Source organism: Tachysurus fulvidraco, chromosome 5, assembly GCF_022655615.1.
Source record: "Tachysurus fulvidraco isolate hzauxx_2018 chromosome 5, HZAU_PFXX_2.0, whole genome shotgun sequence".
NCBI classification, from domain to species: Eukaryota; Metazoa; Chordata; class Actinopteri; order Siluriformes; family Bagridae; genus Tachysurus; species Tachysurus fulvidraco.
In genome coordinates this window covers 4,873,372-4,890,407 of record NC_062522.1, presented here as the reverse complement: position 1 = coordinate 4,890,407, position 17,036 = coordinate 4,873,372, and the positions used below count along the sequence as shown (strand labels likewise).

The following is a 17,036-nucleotide window of genomic DNA, read 5'->3' as shown; positions in this document are numbered from 1 at the left end:
AGTTTAAGGTTATTAAGCCTTAAGTCTTTTAATTTAGAGATGGGAAAAAGATTAATTCGAATTTCTGAAGTAGGTGTTTATAACAAATTGCACTTTCGTGTAGTTATCGGCGCTATAAAACGTAAATTATTACATCCAACAACTAAATAAATAAATAAATAAAATTCCACTTTAGCGCGTTAATAGTCATCATTTTTCATTATTCCGAATATCAGTCACCTGTATCAGCACGAACGCTCTAACGTGGGAAGTCGGAAATTTCCGAGTTCTCAGTTGTCGTGAACTCGCTATATGACCCGGATGGAGACTGCTTCAATAATTGCTAAATAAAATAAATAAAGCTGCTCTTGTATTAAAACAACAGATTCTTACGTACCAGAATTCACGTGTTGTTTTCATAACTTAGTTTTAAGCAGATTGCCTCTGTTATTCTCCGCTCTACTGTGTATAATCAGACTGAACTCTAAAGGTCACGAGGTCACGAGAACTAATTTATAAGTCTCTCTGAGCACAGGTAAGGCTTCTTGAGCTACAAGGTCAATCTTGAACGAAAATTGTAAATACTATTAATACACCTTTAATTTATTGCATTTTGAAGATTTAAATGCATCTTTAAAAAACACTCCGAGGTTGGCACGTGAGGAGCACGAGCGCAAAGTGGCGATGACCAATGAGCGAATTAGCTAGCGTAATTTATGCATGTTTAAAATTATAATAATAAAATTATATTTGATTATATCTTCTTATTGATTATAACAGTTACCTTAATTTCATTTTTTTTCTTGACCTATATATATATATTAAATTTCTAGTGAAGTAACAGTCGTTTGATTGCAAATTTCAAAATGTTGATTCCGATTCAATAGAGTCGATTCCACAATAACCGATTCATCTTAACGTTGATAAAATAAAATATTTAGTTATATAAGATCAGATATTGAGCTGTTGTTGCGGTCTTATATCCTCTCTGCAAATGACTTGGTGTTTAAGGGCTGGTTGTGAGTCAATGTTTTGTTTCTGGTTTCGAATCGACTCTTTTTGTGCTTTTGGCTTTTGAGTGAGTGACAACTTTACAATCTAAAAGTTTCAAGGTATGTTTTACAACTATATAGTTTTATATATACAATGTTTACAGTTATGAGGTAAATATACCGTTACTCATCTTCCAATATATTATATTAAATTCTATTAATTATTTAAGTATATATATATATATATATATATATGTATATGTATATGTATGTGTGTGTGTGTGTGTGTATAACCATATATATATACAGATATACAGTGTTGTAATGTAACGAAGTACAAATACTTCGTTACCGTACTTAAGTAGAAATGTCACATATCTGTACTTTACTTCGCTATTTAAATTTATGTCAACTTTCACTTTTACTCCACTACATTTCCTAGATAAAATGTATACTTTTACTCCGTTATATTTCTACTAAGCATCTTCGTTACTACAAAATAAAATCAGAAGAAATGTGTGTGACTGCAATAAGGGAGGTTTGGCGAATCACTGCTCTAAATTGCATTACGAACGTCCGCATGCTCTACGGAGACGCACAGGTACGCGTCAGAGCTGGAGGTGTTTATCTATAATGGCGGCAACCAAAAGCAGTGAAATGTCCCTATTCTTATTACCAGAGTTGTAGCACAAACAAAATATTAATGCAAACAATCCATTCAATACTAAATAAAAATAACATTTATTGATTCGGGCTTTGTCTTGGGAATATTTTTTATTAATGACTGCATTCTTTGGACACACTGTTTGTAGAGAATGCACACATACATGAACTGATTTGATTCAAGACTGGCATCATTACAGCATGCATAAAATGTTGGTGTCCACTTTTGCTATTTATATAATTATATAATATATTGTTTTTGCGAGTAAAATGTCGAACTGAACCAAGTAGCATTTTGTTGGGCATCCCAGTCCAAAACCATGAGCATTAATATGGAGTTTTTCAAACCCTGAAAACAGCCCAGAACATTAATACTCCTCTACTACACTTCACTGTTGGCATGTTGCTTTCCAGTTCCCCAGTTCCGTCCATCAGAATTCCAGATAGTGATTCATCCTACCAGGGAACTGCTCCAGACTTCAGTGGAAGTGCTTTTGCTCCACTCAACTCCACGCCATTTGACCCTCATCGTCGCCAACACTGATTTTTGTGAGCTTGTGTGCATTTGCACAGCCGTGGAGACCCATGAAGCTCCTGATGCACAGTTCTTGTGCTGATGATGCTTTCAAAGGCAGTTTGTTGCTCCTAGATGCTTCCATTTCACTGTAACATTTATAGTTGCCCAGCACAGAAATCCTGCCAATTGACTTGTGGCAAAGTTGACAATACTATGACTGTCAGTCACTAAAAGTCACTAAGCTTTTCAGTGTGACACATTTTACTGGCTCTGTTTGTAGAGATCGAATGGCTGTGTGTGTGATTTATGCACTTGTTAACAGAGGCTCTAACAATGAGTTCAATCTTTGGGGGGTGCAAATACTTTGGGCTCTTTTCTTTCTTGTCTAGCAAACCTAAATCATACAGCAGTGGCCTTAAGCAACCAAATCTTATGTTTAAATAATAAAACGTACAGTTTAGAATTGAAAACATTTGCGTGAAACAGCTGCTTATTATTATAGTAGTTGTTATTGCTGTGCGGTAAAATACATTTTCATTAGATTATAGCTGTGAAATCCACACAAACTAGAGAAAAGGAGCTTTGTTTAAAAATATTATATTCATCTTAAATTAAAGGTTGATCTGTAGGAGTATAAATAGCTTAAAATTTAGCCAAGGTTTTATTAGGATCATCTCATACAGTGATTCAAATAATAGTTTTTGGAGGAATAAAAGCAATGGATTAGGGATGTTTCCGTTCTATCTCTGTCCTTCCCAGTCCAGCGCCATGACCAATGAAAGGACAAAAGTGAAGTTCAACTGGCTGAAGGACAAAAGTGAAGTTCACACCGCATTCGTCTCACCTACGAAATTCCAGAAGAACGAAGTCGGTTTGGCTCGGCCCACTTGCTGGGGTGATGATCCATCGGATGAATCGTCTAAAGACTCCTCTCCCAGCCTGGACATGACCACCAGCTCAGTGGAACTGGCAGAAATGGCGAACATTAAACTCCACACACCTCGAGAGAAACATGTCACACCGTCGCAGACACGGGGCTCTCAGAAAACACACCGTCTGTCCAACAGACCCCGCAGACTGTTTGAGAACACGAAGGTAATCGGTTTATATCTGAGTCATGAGTCCGAACGTGACACTGGGTTTGTGGTTTAATGTGCTACAGATGTTTTTGCCACTTGTTCGAGAAGCTTTAAATACTTTAATTGGAATAGTAAACAATTGTAGATTGTTTGAACAATTGAACAGTTTTAATAGTTATAAAGGAAAACTAAAGAAAATGCCCTATGATGAGAGAACTAAGTAAAATAACCCATGACAGGATTGATGACCACTCCATGTTGTAATATATCTGCATGTCCTGCACTGGACTCAAAGTTCCAACGCAGTGACTGAGAATGATCACGGGGCTATATAATTACTCAGCAGCCTTGGTAGAAAGAAATGTCCAGATTTTCCCGTGTCTAAAAATTTGACTCACTCTTGACACTGTTACAAAGTGTTGACATGATATTTTTAAGTCTATATCCAACACATTGCCCCTTATATTTGAGATCAGAAATCAGATTTGTTTGGATTTGTGTCTGGCATGTGTGTGTGTGTGTGTGTGCATGTGTTTGACAGTCTCCATTGTCCACTTCTGATGAGAAGAGAAAAGACAGAACTCCAGAGGAAGGATCAAGGGCCATCTACCTCAGAGCCCTGAGTGCCGCGCTTGGTAGCAGACAGAGGAAGTTGCCCAACACTGAAGCTCGTACCAAGAGGCTGCAATCCCAGACACCTTCTAAAGAAACCATTGCTGTTAAACCGGAGACGGAGAGAAACACAGAGCGCAATGTAGACACTGAGGAAGAGGAGAACGCAGTGGTAACCCACACTAAGGTAAGCAGGAGAGGCTCAGAACCACATGTTTACTGAGGTGATATGTTTACCACATGTTTACTGAGGTTACTGTGATATGCTGTACATAGAATTTAGAGTTTACAGTCCAATCAAATCCACCTGCTGATGATTGGTTTATTTCTACCCACAGAATGTGGTCTTGAAAGGTGGCGACTTTCCTGATTGGTCAAATGTTGAGGACGAGGATGAACGTGTGGAGCGAGCGATAATGTGCTCAAAGTATGGAGAAGCTGGCGATGCTGAGGCTCCACCTCCTGTGGCATATGTCCCACCTTCAGAAGTAATGCTGACCCCACAAACCTCATTTGGTATGCCATGGATTGATCTGCCCCACCAGCCCACCACTTTCTCTTGGAGCACATGGAGAGAGGGCAACTCTTCTGCCAATAATAGAATGCATCTACCCAATAATCCAGTCGTAGGTTTGGGACAAGACCTCAGTCTTACACAGCCAATCGGACAGAGCCCTTCACCTTCACGGTCTTGTGTCCCATCTCCAAACGAGCTGTGTGAGTTCTCGCCACTGTTTAGACAACAGTCTCCATATGCACACTTGCCCTGTGGTTCAACGTCATCCCTTACCGATGACCTCATTGACCGCAGCAGGTCTGCAGAATCAGAGCCTCTCTGGCAGTCAGACTCCAACTCATTGGGCTTCATTGACACCCACTGTCACCTGGATATGCTGTATGGGAAGTTGGGTTTCCGCGGAAGCTTCCGAAGCTTCCGGGATATATATAACAGTAGTTTCCCTGCGGAATTCCATGGCTGCATAACCGACTTCTGCAACCCGAGAATCACAAAAAAGGAAGCCATCTGGGAATGGCTTCTAGGAGAGGAGTATGTATGGGGTGCCTTCGGATGCCACCCTCACTTCGCCAAGGAGTACAATTCCACTCATGAGCAAAGCATCATGGGAGCCATGCGTCATCCTAAGACTGTTGCGTTTGGAGAAATCGGGTTGGATTACTCGCATAAGAATTCAACCAACCCCAGCAAACAGAAAGAGGTAGAGAGGCATGAAGATCGTTTATAATTACATTTCATGTTCTGACACATCTATGAAACATACAGTTGTCTTCTTTTTCCTCTCATTTGAAGAATCTGCCGTAATGAGCTTTGATTCTACCCGTGTAGGTGTTCGAGAGGCAGCTGCGTCTGGCTGTGTCTTTGGGGAAGCCGCTGGTTATTCACTGCCGGAACGCTGATGATGATTTGCTGGATATTATGAGGAAGTGTGTTCCTCGAGACTACAAGATACACCGGTAAAAAAAAAAAACACTGCGCGTAGAGGAATCGGAGGCAACCGACTTACAGTATGTTTCGTATGTTTGTGTGTTAAAGACACTGCTTCACCAACAAGTACTCCGTAATCGAGCCGTTCCTGAGCGAATTCTCAAACCTGTGTGTGGGTTTCACGGCCCTGGTGACAAACTCTAGCGCTGTAGAGGCCCGAGACGCTGTAAGGAAAATCCCGTTGGACCGAATCCTGCTGGAAACCGACGCACCCTACTTCCGACCCAAACAGGTATCAAGCAGCCTTAGATCACGTTAATTGTACCATTGATGGATCGATCCAAGTTATATACGTTACTTTTACATACCTTAATCTAGTTTTGTTCTACAGTCAGTGTGCAATAACGTGCAGCAATGTGTACTTTTTCATTTAAAAAAAATAGTAAAAAAGCAGCTTTTTATATAATTTCTGCCTTTCTTTGCATACACTAAAAGTTAAAGGTGAGGTGCACGATGTTTGAAAGCCAATGTTGACATTTAAAATCACCAAAACAAACACACCCCTAACCCAAATGGGTGTCACCCGTGTTTTGATAGCTCCGCCCCACACATACATACAAACGCAACCCAGGCAGCTATTATGGCGGAACCTGCTGGGGCAGCTGGCCGAGGGTATATTCTTATCAGTAAATGAACACAATGAGTAATACTATGGTAATACAAATGTGTTTTTGTAGTACTGTGTGTTGTACCATGAAAGGTTTAGCTCCGTTTCATGCAGAAGACGAAGTTCAACACCTAGAACCCGAGACAGAGGTAACAGCAGGTATCCACCATGTCAATGTTTTAATCGCTTTCGGCTGATGTCAGACATGCGCACTGAACACTCTCTCCGCCTCATATTGACAAGACACGCCCCTTTAAGCTAATGTCAGACATGCGCTCTGAACATCTGGCAGACATCAGACATCTGGCTTTAAAGCAGCTCACTCTACAGAGACAGCCCTTTTGGATGTCTCTGAGAAGCTACATACTTCTAGATCAGCCAAACTATCATCCGTCCTTATCCTCCTTGACCTTTCAGCAGCGTTTGATACGGTCAACCACAAGACTCTCTTATCCTCCCTCAAGAGTCTTGGGATTTGCGGATCAGCTTGGGAATGGTTTGCCTCCTACCTGGAAGGACGCTCATATCAAGTAACATGGAGGGGAGTGACATCTGCTCCACGCAGACTCTCCACTGGCGTCCCACAGGGCTCAGTACTTGGTCCTCTTCTTTTCTCCCTGTATACTCACTCTCTTGGTGAAGTTATTTCATCACATGGATTCTCTTACCACTGCTATGCTGATGATACACAACTTATCTTCTCTTTCCCACCCTCAGATGCCACAGCTTCTGACCGGATCTCAGCATGTCTGGCAGAAATTTCATCATGGGTGACTGCTCATCAGTTAAAGCTCAATCCTAGCAAAACTGAACTGCTGTTCATCCCAGGTGATTCATCCCCAGGTCATGATCTTTCTATATCCTTGCACAACGATCTGATCTCCCCTTCAGCCACAGCTCGCAACCTTGGGGTAACCATGGACAATCAACTGTCCTTTTCCTCTCATGTTGCAAATGTGACTCGCTCATGTCGGTTTCTTCTCTACAACATTAGAAGGATTCGGCCATTTTTGTCCACACAGACTGGCCAGGTACTTGTTCAGTCTCTTGTCATTTCTAAACTGGATTACTGCAATGCACTGCTGGCAGGTCTACCTATGAACGCAATCCGTCTTCTGCAAATGATCCAAAATGCAGCTGCCCGGCTTGTTTTCAACCTGCCAAAGTTCTCGCATACCACCCTGCTGCTGCGATCCCTCCACTGGCTTCCGGTAGCTGCACGCATCCGGTTCAAAACACTGATGCTGGCCTACAAAGCCAAAAATGGACCAGCTCCCTCTTACCTCAAAGCCCTCATCATTCCTCGCACTGCACCCCGCAACCTCCGATCTACCAGCACTGCTCGACTGGTTCCACCATCTCTCAGGGTAAGAGGCAAGTATACTACAAGACTCTTCTCTGTTCTGGCACCAAGGTGGTGGAATGAACTTCCCATAGAGGTCCGGACGGCTGAGTCACTGGCTATTTTCAAGCGGCGGTTGAAGACCTACTTATTCAGGAAGTACTTCAACTAGCACTTCTTTCCTTATCCTTTGCATTTAAAAAAAAAAAACTGACACTTTTTCATTAACTTTAAACAAATGTTTTAAACTCATGGTATCTTAAGTATGTAACCTAGTGAACCAGCATTAATGTATTCAGTGTTAGAGATTTAAGCACTTATGTACGTTGCTCTGGATAAGGGCGTCTGCCACATGCTGTAAATGTAAATGTGAACACTCTCTCCGCCGCATATTGACAAGACACGCCCCTTTAAGCTAATGTCAGACATGCGCACTGAACACTCTCTCCGCCGCATATTGACAAGACACGCCCCTTTAAGCTAATGTCAGACATGCGCACTGAACACTCTCTCCGCCGCATATTGACAAGACACGCCCCTTTAAGCTAATGTCAGTCATGCGTACTGAACACTCTCTCCACCACATATTGACAAGACACGCCCATTTAAGCTAATGTCAGACATGCGCACTGAACACTCTCTCCACCACGTATTGACAAGACACGCCCCTTTCTGCTCATTGGCTACCCGTTTGTTTTGTTATTCGGCCCGACTCAGTTTTCTGAAGCATTTTTCAATTAATTAATTTGATATTAACATAGTTTTATCTAAAATGAAATGAATCCACTCGTTCTAATACTTTATCGTTGCTATAGTAACAACTCATTCACAGGGACTCGTACGATGGTATACACTTGACACGGTGTTCTACTCCAGGGTGATGTAACAGTACCTACACTCCATCACAGTGTTGATTATTTCCCTGTAACTGAGTAACACCAATGTTCCTGCTCTGATTTGTCCCTCTGCAGGTGTCTACATCCGTGTGCAGGTTTTCTCACCCAGGGATGGGAATACACACCCTGCAGGAAATCAGCGTGCTGAAGAGAGAGCACTTCTCCACCGTGCTCAAAACAATCCGTCAGAACACCACACACATCTACGGCCTGTAAACCCTGTATAAATCCTTAAAGGTTGTGAATGTTCTAATCACACAATACATTTTTATTAATTAATTAAAGATTATAGATCAAATTTCACTTATCATAGGTGACTTATTCTTGAGTTATTCACGTTCTACACATCGACCTCCACGGGTTTAGAGGAACTGGTTCAGATGGATCTGGCTAGATTTTTTTTTTTCTTGAATTTAGCTTCACATCTTATATTTATTATTTTGTCTGTGCTTTCTGTGAGGAAAAAAAAAAGTATCTGCAGTATACGGATGTGATGCGTAGAACCTGGCAACCCTACCTAACAGTGCTTAAAAGGAACACCAGATGGATGAGAAATGCTTAATGTTTAATTAAAAAAAAAACTACACACTGACCAAACTGCATTACTGTCAATTTAATTGTGTTCATTTTACGTTTCCTTTTTATTTCTTTTTATCTGTTGTTTTAATTACATTCATTTTGAAGTGTTTTGAATCAGGATACTTTCCGTTCAGACTGTTGTTAGTTTGCTCCGTCTGAAACAAATGGTGAATGAACAAAAGCCTGTGACTTTACTGTGTCAGTATTTATTCTTCAGAATGTGTGTGTGTGTGTGTGTGTGTGTGTGTGTGTGTGTGTGTGTGTGTATGTGTGTGTGTGTGTGTGAGGTATCAGAACCCACCTGAAGGTGGTGGATCACCACCCAGGACATCCAGTAACATACTCTGCAGCACAGGACCGTAATCCTTATATTGTGTGTCAGTGAGAGACACGGCCAGCCGGAACGGTGCGCTCACCTACAGAGCCGTAAGAACCGTTAATAAACCGTGCAGAGATTTCAGTTTAAATGTGAGCATTGTGGTCTTGGCTAGAGACGTGTGTGAGTCATGATTCTGCTCAGTTTTGTTTGTATCTGCCTGTGATCTGTTCTAACAAACTGAATTTTATTTAGTCGTTTTTCACAAAATAGAAATAAACCTTTACTTTAATCCTATGTGACTCTGTTCGTTCGACTACTAAAGATAAATGAACGAGTGCTGTAAATATTTCACACAGCACTAAATGTGCTCATTGTTTGTCCCACCAGATTCATATCTGACCCTTAGTCTGTTCCAGTGTGATTTATTTGCCAGGCTCACAGTCCATGATCTGGAATCAACCCGAGGCCCTGTGAGCCTATGGCTTTTCTTAAAACAGAAACAGTGCCCTTGTATCAGTATCTGTATTCAGACGCACACGTGTTTCCTTAAATCTGTTCGAAAACCATATGGGCACACGTGTGTACTCAGCTGTAGGTACTGTATGTACTACACGACAGCGATGATGCAAGCTATAATATTTCAAACTAAACAAAAGGTGATATGTGATATTTATTATATTGTCCATAAATCAAAGCATCACAATCTCCATCATTTACAGGTGGTTTTCAGCAGGGAGTTGCATACAAAGTTCAAAAGCTTTGAAAATGTATATACGTCAGAAAACAATGTTTATTCTGAGGTGTTTTTCTGCTCTTTTCTGTTTTGGGTCTGTTCTGACCTTCACTGGATGAGTTTACTTTCCCTAACACTGTTCTGTGTAAAGTATAGCAACTATAGAATGTAAAACTCCCAGGAGATGAGCAAGATGAACCTTTATAAAATACTCAAATGTTCTGTGTATCATTATTACCATCTAGTTCACATGGCACTGATCTCTTCGTCTTATTAAAGTGTGTCACTTTGTAGACGGTCCCTAACCCGCAGCACATTCTCACGCTCCCTTTATCTCAGTGTTGTGGATGTGAGTGTGTATTGTGTTGCCTGAAATGAAGCTACATTGAAAACAAATAAAATGTTAGATTTAGATGTTTAAACTTCCTGTATTTTATTATTGTGTTTTGTTTCTTGCCTGAATGTTTCCATACCATGGTTTTATCCTCAGAATGAAGAGTAGGCTCGAGTTCAGCTGCAGTCCTCCGGCCCACTCGAGGGGGCTTTCTGTCTCCACGAGACTAAAACACACAAATATACTGAATCACTGCTCATCAGCTCTGAATAGAAGTGCTGAGATAAACAGAGAAAGAAGTCTGCAGGTGCTCACACACACACACACACACACACTGCACACATACACACACACACACACTGCACACATACACTCACTCACACACACTCACTCATTTACACACACACACTCACCTGTGGTTTCTGGGCTGGACTGAGGAAGCTGGAGCCACACATTGCAGTTTCAGCCCAGAAAGAAACAGCATAGAGGAGCAAGATCACGTAACCGATACGTCTGTGACCCAGCATGATGAGCATCTCTCTCTCTCTCTCTCTCTCTCTCTCTCTCTCTCTCTCTCTCTCTCTCTCTCTCTCTCTCTCTCTCTCTCTCTCTCTCAGGATCTGGAGTAAAACAGATACACGAAAAACAACAAATCCAGCTCATTTCTGCCGTCTTCCCCATACATAATCTCATAAATCATTCTTCTTCTTAATCAATTAACATCTTTTCTTGATTAATACAATAATTTTTCAGAACTTTCCCCAAAGTATTTGATCAGTTAATTTGCTATTTTAGAGATCATAATATTACCAATAATGGAATTAATTTTTAAATGAGTTTTTAACAAACTCTCACATCAAAATGCTGGTTAAAAATTGCCTTTGAATGAGAAACTAAAAGCTTGTGTCATCTAATAAATGTAGGAAAAGGAAAGGATAGATGTCAAGGCTGTAGTAGGACTATTACAGATGCAGTAGACGTACCTTGGATGGTGTTATGAGCAGGTCCGGTCCACTCTCTCCTCTTAAATACTCTGAAGATGATACCTCTGAGACCGAAGCGTGGAGATGACTGTGTGTATAAACAAACATTGTACAATATCCCTATCTGTTAATGCTGGGAATATTTTCAACACTACAATAACAGGGTTGTTTAAATATTTGAGATGTGTAAAGATAAGCTGTATATCAGCTCTTCTGGTGTCGTTCACGGTGAAATTCCGAACGTTCGGTAGCAATAAGTGGACGAGGAGATTAATGTGTAGGTGAGTAGATTTCTTCCTGAAACACTGAGGGATGAACACGACGTGACGTTTGTTTGAGTTCAAACAACTGGTCATGATGTCTGGGGAACCAAACCATCTCCCTCAGCGTGTACACACATTAACACACACAAGTGACAGTTTTCTGTGAATGTTGTGTTTATAAATATAAGAAATGTTGGACAAAATTTACAAAAGGCTTATATTAAAAGAAAAAATGCTAACATCTGATCTTCTTTAAATCTGCTCTGTCTTGAGTCTGTCATATACTTTGTGTCCTGGCTCCTGGTTTTGTTTTATTTCTTACTCTGTCTTTTACCTTGTGCTCCGACTCTGCTTTGTTATCCGATTGTGTCTACCAGTTTTGTGCAAGGTCTATCTATGTATTTAAATGGGTTTGTATTTTTCTCCAATGAGCAAGCCTGAGCTTACTGAGGAAAAGAAATAAGGAAATGAAAATAAGACACAAGTGGATATAATATAAACAAGAAATAAATATATCAAATATGTAGGAGGTAGTGTTGAGTGTGGTGCAGTGATGTGCATGAGTATGTTCATGTATATCGTATATATAAATATATACAATATACTGTATATATACAGTCTTGTGTAAAAGTTTTAGGCAGGTGTGAAAAAATGCTGTAAACAAAGAAGGCTTGCAGAAATATAAATAATGGGTGTTTATTTTTCCTCAATTTACAAAATACAAAGTGAGCAAACAAAAGAAAAATCGAAATCAGATCAATATTTGGTGTTACTGCCTTCTGCCTTCGGACCAGCATGAAGCGATGGCACGACCCCCACAGAGCCCTGATCTCAACATCACCCAGTGTGTCTGGGATTACATGAAGAGACAGAAGGATGTGAGAAAGCCGACATTCACAGAAGATCTGTGGTTAGTTCTCCAAGATGTTTGGAACGACCTACCGGCCGAGTTCCTTCAAAAACCGTGTGCAAGTGTTCCAGAAGAATTCCTGCTGTTTTTAAGGCGAATGGTGGTCACAGCAAATATTGATTTGATTTAAATTTCTCTTTTGTTCATTCACTGCATTTTGTTCATTTATGAAAATAAATGTTTAACACTTCCATTTTTGAAAGCATTCTTTGTTTACAGCATTTTTTCACACCTGCCTAAGACTTTTGCACAGTACTGTAATATATATATATATATATATATATATATATATATATATATATATATATATATATATATATATATATATATATATACTGGAAAAGTTTATTTATTCCAGTAATTCAGCTCAAATAGTGAAACTATTATATAAATTCAGTACACACAGACTGAAGTAGTTTAAGTATTTGGTTCTTTTAATCGTGATGATTTTATCTCACATTTAACAAAAACCCACCAATCTCAAAACATTAGAATATGGTGACATGCCAATTAACTAATCAACTCAAAACAAGGAGGGAAAGCCACAAACATTCATTGCCAAAGAATCTGGCTGGTCACAGAGTGCTGTATCCAAGCATGTTAACAGACAGTTGAATGGAAGGAAAAAGTGTGGAAGAAAAAGATGCACATCCAACCGAGAGAACCGCAGCCTTGAGAGGCTTGTCAGGCAAAATCCATTCAAAAATTTGGGTGAACTTCACAAGGAATGGACTGAGGATGGAATCAAGGCATCAAGAGCCACCACATACAGACGTGTCAAGGAGTTTGGCTACAGTCGTCGTATTCTTCTTGTTAAGCTGAACCACAGACAACGTCAGAGGCGTCTTAGCTGGGCTCGGGAGAAGAAGAACTGGACTGTTGCCCAGTGGTCCAAAGTCCATTTTTCAGATGAGAGCAAGTTTTGTATTTCATTTGGAAACCAAGGTCCTAGAGTCTGGAGATAGGGTGGAGAAGCTCATAGCCCAAGTTGCTTGAAGTTCAGTGTTACGTTTCACAGTCTGTGATGATTTGGGGTGCATTGTCATCTGCTGGTGTTGGTCCACTGTGTTTTTTAAAACACAAGTCACTGCACCGGTTTACCAAGAAATGTTAGAGCACTTTATGCTCCCTTCTGTATAAAATAAACAACTATTCACCTGATCTAGCACAGAAATTCATTCATTCATTCATTTTCTACCACTTATCCGAACTTCTCGGGTCACGGGGAGCCTCAGGCGTCATCAGACATCGAGGCAGGATACACCCTGGATGGAGTGCCAACCCATCACAGGGCGCGCACACACACACACACACACACACACACTCACACACTCACACACTCACACACTACGGACAATTTTCCAAAGATGCCAATCAACCTACCATGCATGTCTTTGGACCGGGGGAGGAAACCGGAGTACCCCGGAGGAAACCCCCGAGGCATGGGGAGAACATGCAAACTCCACACACAAGGCGGAGGCGGGAATCGAACCCCCGACCCTGGAGGTGTGAGGCGAACGTGCTAACCACTAAGCCACCGTGCGTCCCCCCCCAGAAATTCAATCAAAATTAAATCAAAATCTGAGCTGGTTAATGAACAAAACTATACCGTGTCTGACCTCCAGAGGGCAACCTCACCTTTCTTTTTAATTCACACCTGTTTTGTGTTCCCCTTGATAGGTTCTACCTGTTTCAACTGAGTCACTGAATGTTGTTATTATGTGCACCTCATGAGTAGGTTGCCTTTATGTTCATTTATGTTCATTCATTTTCCTAGCCTTGCCTTTGTCTAGCTTAGCTTATTGTTTCTTCAGGAATTATTTGGTTCTTTCCCTGCCTGTGTTTGTTTGATTAGTGTCTCACTTAATAAAGATTATGTTATTTTTTTCTGGGCTGTATTGGTTCTAAGCCAAACATCACACTTTAATGCTTTGTTTTTATACCAAATTCATCAAAATCTTTTTTCCACCAACTCATTCATGAATGTGTGTATGAAGACTTTTGGACTGCGTGTATTTCAGCCAGTGAGATCTGGGACCTTCTCAATGTCACCAGGATGTCACTGGTTAAGTTGTTGGACTACTGATCAGAAGGTGGTAAGTTCAAATCCCATGGCCACCAATCTGCAACAACTGGGCCTCTGTGCAAGGTTCTTAATCCTCAGTTGCTCACCTGTATAAATGAGATAAATGTAAGTTGCTCTCAATTTCTGTTAAATGTCGCAAATGTAAACCATAACTTGGCATTAACACTGGACCTTAAGCACTTTGTCCAAAAGAGATCTTTGGGATGAACTGGAGCACCTACTGCATCCCAGGAAAGAAGTTTGACAACCACCTTAAAATAGAAGACAAAGAAGAAAAAGAAGAAGAAGAAGAAGACTCCATGGTGTTGTCAGCAAATGGCCACCACTCAAACTTGTAAAAAAAACAGACATTTCTACATAACTGGATAGATTCAAAATAACACTGGACTTTGAGCACTTTGTCGAGTGTTGATGCCTCGGTACTATCTCCAGGGCTGTCAAGTGTCACGCATTGAGAGTGACATTCACACATTTCAGTCTTTTCTCCCACCACACATTGTATTTCTCACGCAGAAAATGTTTTGACTATTTATCATATATTTAATATGCCGCAGCTCCCAACATGTATCAGTCCGCGTCCGCGTCTCCCCTGGAGTTCTTAGTCGAGCCTGACACTTATCAGCCAATCAGAAAAAAGAGGCTACACAACAGCCAATCAGAAAATAGCACTATTGTATCTAGGTAAGATTTACCGCAACAACCAATGGAAAAAAAAAAACATATTCATTAGAGAGGGTATTTTTGATGGTCGGTTTGAATAAAACCTCAACACGAAACAGGTTGTCTCTGGACGGGACATTGTCCTCAATCATGACCCTAAACATGTCTGGGCTTGAGCTGAACTGTTTTATATGGGGGCAACATTACACATGATAAAGGGGTCCAAAAAGGCAACAAACACTTACAATAAACACCACCAGTCATAATCTCTCTCTCTCTCTCTCTCTCTCTCTCTCTCTCTCTCTCTCTCTCTCTCTCTCTCTCTCTCTCACACACACACACACACACACACACACACACACACACACATACATACACAGAAATTCATAATTGCTTGCCTGTCTTCAAAACTTGAGAGCCCTGTATCTCAGTCAACCTGAACACTAACCCAAAACCCAACCAGTAATAAGACCTGAGAACAGGTTTTCAGTCACCAAGTCTGGTGTGAACAAAAAAGCAGTGGCTCTACTTTGATAATGATGGTGTGTCTGTCATAGTTTCACTATTACTATCATTACAGCTGAAATAAGTATTACAGTAAAACCACAAAGATAAGATAAGCGAAGAGTCGACCACACCAGAGTTATCATAAGATACCACAGTAAATTTGTGGCAGTTAAACCTACAATTAATATAGTTATCATAAAGACCACAGTAAAACCATGAGAACATTACGGTTAGATATGTAATGAGATTTAGCCATGGATAATAAGCATATTTTCTGTTATTTATGAAGTCACTAAAGCCAGCTAATGTAAACTTATATATTTTACAGATGTTCTTATTTGATTTGAGGAAATACACTTTTAAACAGATTGAACTAAGAAATGGGAAATTAGAGATGTTTATTTCACATTCAATGGAAGTAGTCTGAAGAGAGACGAGTTTAAGTCACACATTGCTTTTGTCTTTAAGAGAGAGAGAGAGAGAGAGAGAGAGAGAGAGAGAGAGAGAGAGAGAGAGAGAGAGAGACAATATGCTTGTGACAGAATGACTGTATGTATCTGCTATAATATTGGACAGTTTCACACCTTAAAAAGTATCTATATCTGGATAAAAAGTATTATGTTGTTAACAATCTTTAATGAGTCTTCTTCTTCTTTTCTACACCAATTACCTTCAAATCCACATATCTCTTTCAACACATCCGTATATCTCCTTTTGGCCTTCCTCTTGACCTCTTACCTAGCAGCTCCATCTCCAACATCCTTCTACCAATATAACCAACACTTATGACACCCATTCCAACCCGCCTGCACTCGCCTCGTTTCCACACGCCTCGCACTGGACGGTTGACCCCAAATGCTTAAACTTCTGTACCTTTTTGACCTCCTGTAACCGCACTGTTCTACTTCCCTACGTCTTGTTCATACACATGTATTCTGTCTTACTACCACTGACATTCATTCTGTCTTCTTTCCAGAGCAGACCTCCAAATGCTCTCTCCTCTCACTACAGATCACAATGTCATGATTGTGTCAACCTGTCCATCACCATAGCAAACAAGAAGGGACTCAGATCCAATCCTTGATGTATCCCTACCTCCACCTTGAACCCCTTTGTCTGACCTACAGCACATCTCACTGCTGTCATACTACTCTCATACATATCCTGAACTACTCTGTTGTACTTCTCTCTGATGCCACTCCTGACATCCTCATACAGTACCACATCTCCTGTCTCATCACCCTGTCATACACTTTCTCTAAATACACAAAGATCCACCTTCTGACCATCTCTGTACTTCTCCATTAACAATCTCAGAGCAAAAACTGCATGTCATGCTCTTCCAGGTCATGAAGCCATACTGCTGCTCACAAATATCCACTTCCTTTCTTATCCAAGCTTCCACTACCCTCTCCCACAGCGTCACTGTGTGGCTCATTAACTTTATACCTCTGTAGTTGCTACAACTCTG

At 40.7% G+C, this 17,036-nt stretch overlaps 2 protein-coding genes across 8 annotated transcripts; one reads left to right on the top strand and one right to left on the bottom strand.

Moving 5' to 3' along the window:
- The first annotated feature begins 24 nt into the window (after positions 1 to 24).
- On the top strand, positions 25 to 9,383 carry tatdn2 (TatD DNase domain containing 2). Of its 7 annotated transcripts, none has more exons than XM_047813760.1 (8): positions 165 to 514; positions 2,057 to 2,183; positions 2,911 to 3,246; positions 3,772 to 4,029; positions 4,181 to 5,059; positions 5,188 to 5,315; positions 5,395 to 5,578; positions 8,267 to 9,383. In XM_047813760.1, the coding sequence occupies exons 3-8, from the start codon at positions 2,920 to 2,922 to the stop codon at positions 8,405 to 8,407; spliced, it is 1,917 nt and encodes a 638-aa protein (XP_047669716.1). In that variant the 5' UTR covers positions 165 to 514; positions 2,057 to 2,183; positions 2,911 to 2,919; the 3' UTR covers positions 8,408 to 9,383. The 7 variants fall into 7 exon arrangements, with proteins under 7 accessions (XP_047669714.1, XP_047669716.1, XP_026999191.2 ...); XM_047813759.1 differs by lacking the exon at positions 165 to 514 and adding an exon at positions 1,040 to 1,057; XM_047813758.1 differs by lacking the exons at positions 165 to 514; positions 2,057 to 2,183 and adding an exon at positions 25 to 69.
- Positions 8,801 to 10,773, bottom strand: LOC113640753 (ghrelin). The gene is made up of 4 exons (XM_027143388.2): positions 10,570 to 10,773; positions 10,296 to 10,382; positions 9,072 to 9,186; positions 8,801 to 8,925 (listed from the first exon to the last, which is right to left on the bottom strand). The coding sequence occupies exons 1-4, from the start codon at positions 10,690 to 10,692 to the stop codon at positions 8,912 to 8,914; spliced, it is 339 nt and encodes a 112-aa protein (XP_026999189.2). The 5' UTR covers positions 10,693 to 10,773; the 3' UTR covers positions 8,801 to 8,911.
- Between the last annotated feature and the right edge of the window lie 6,263 nt (positions 10,774 to 17,036).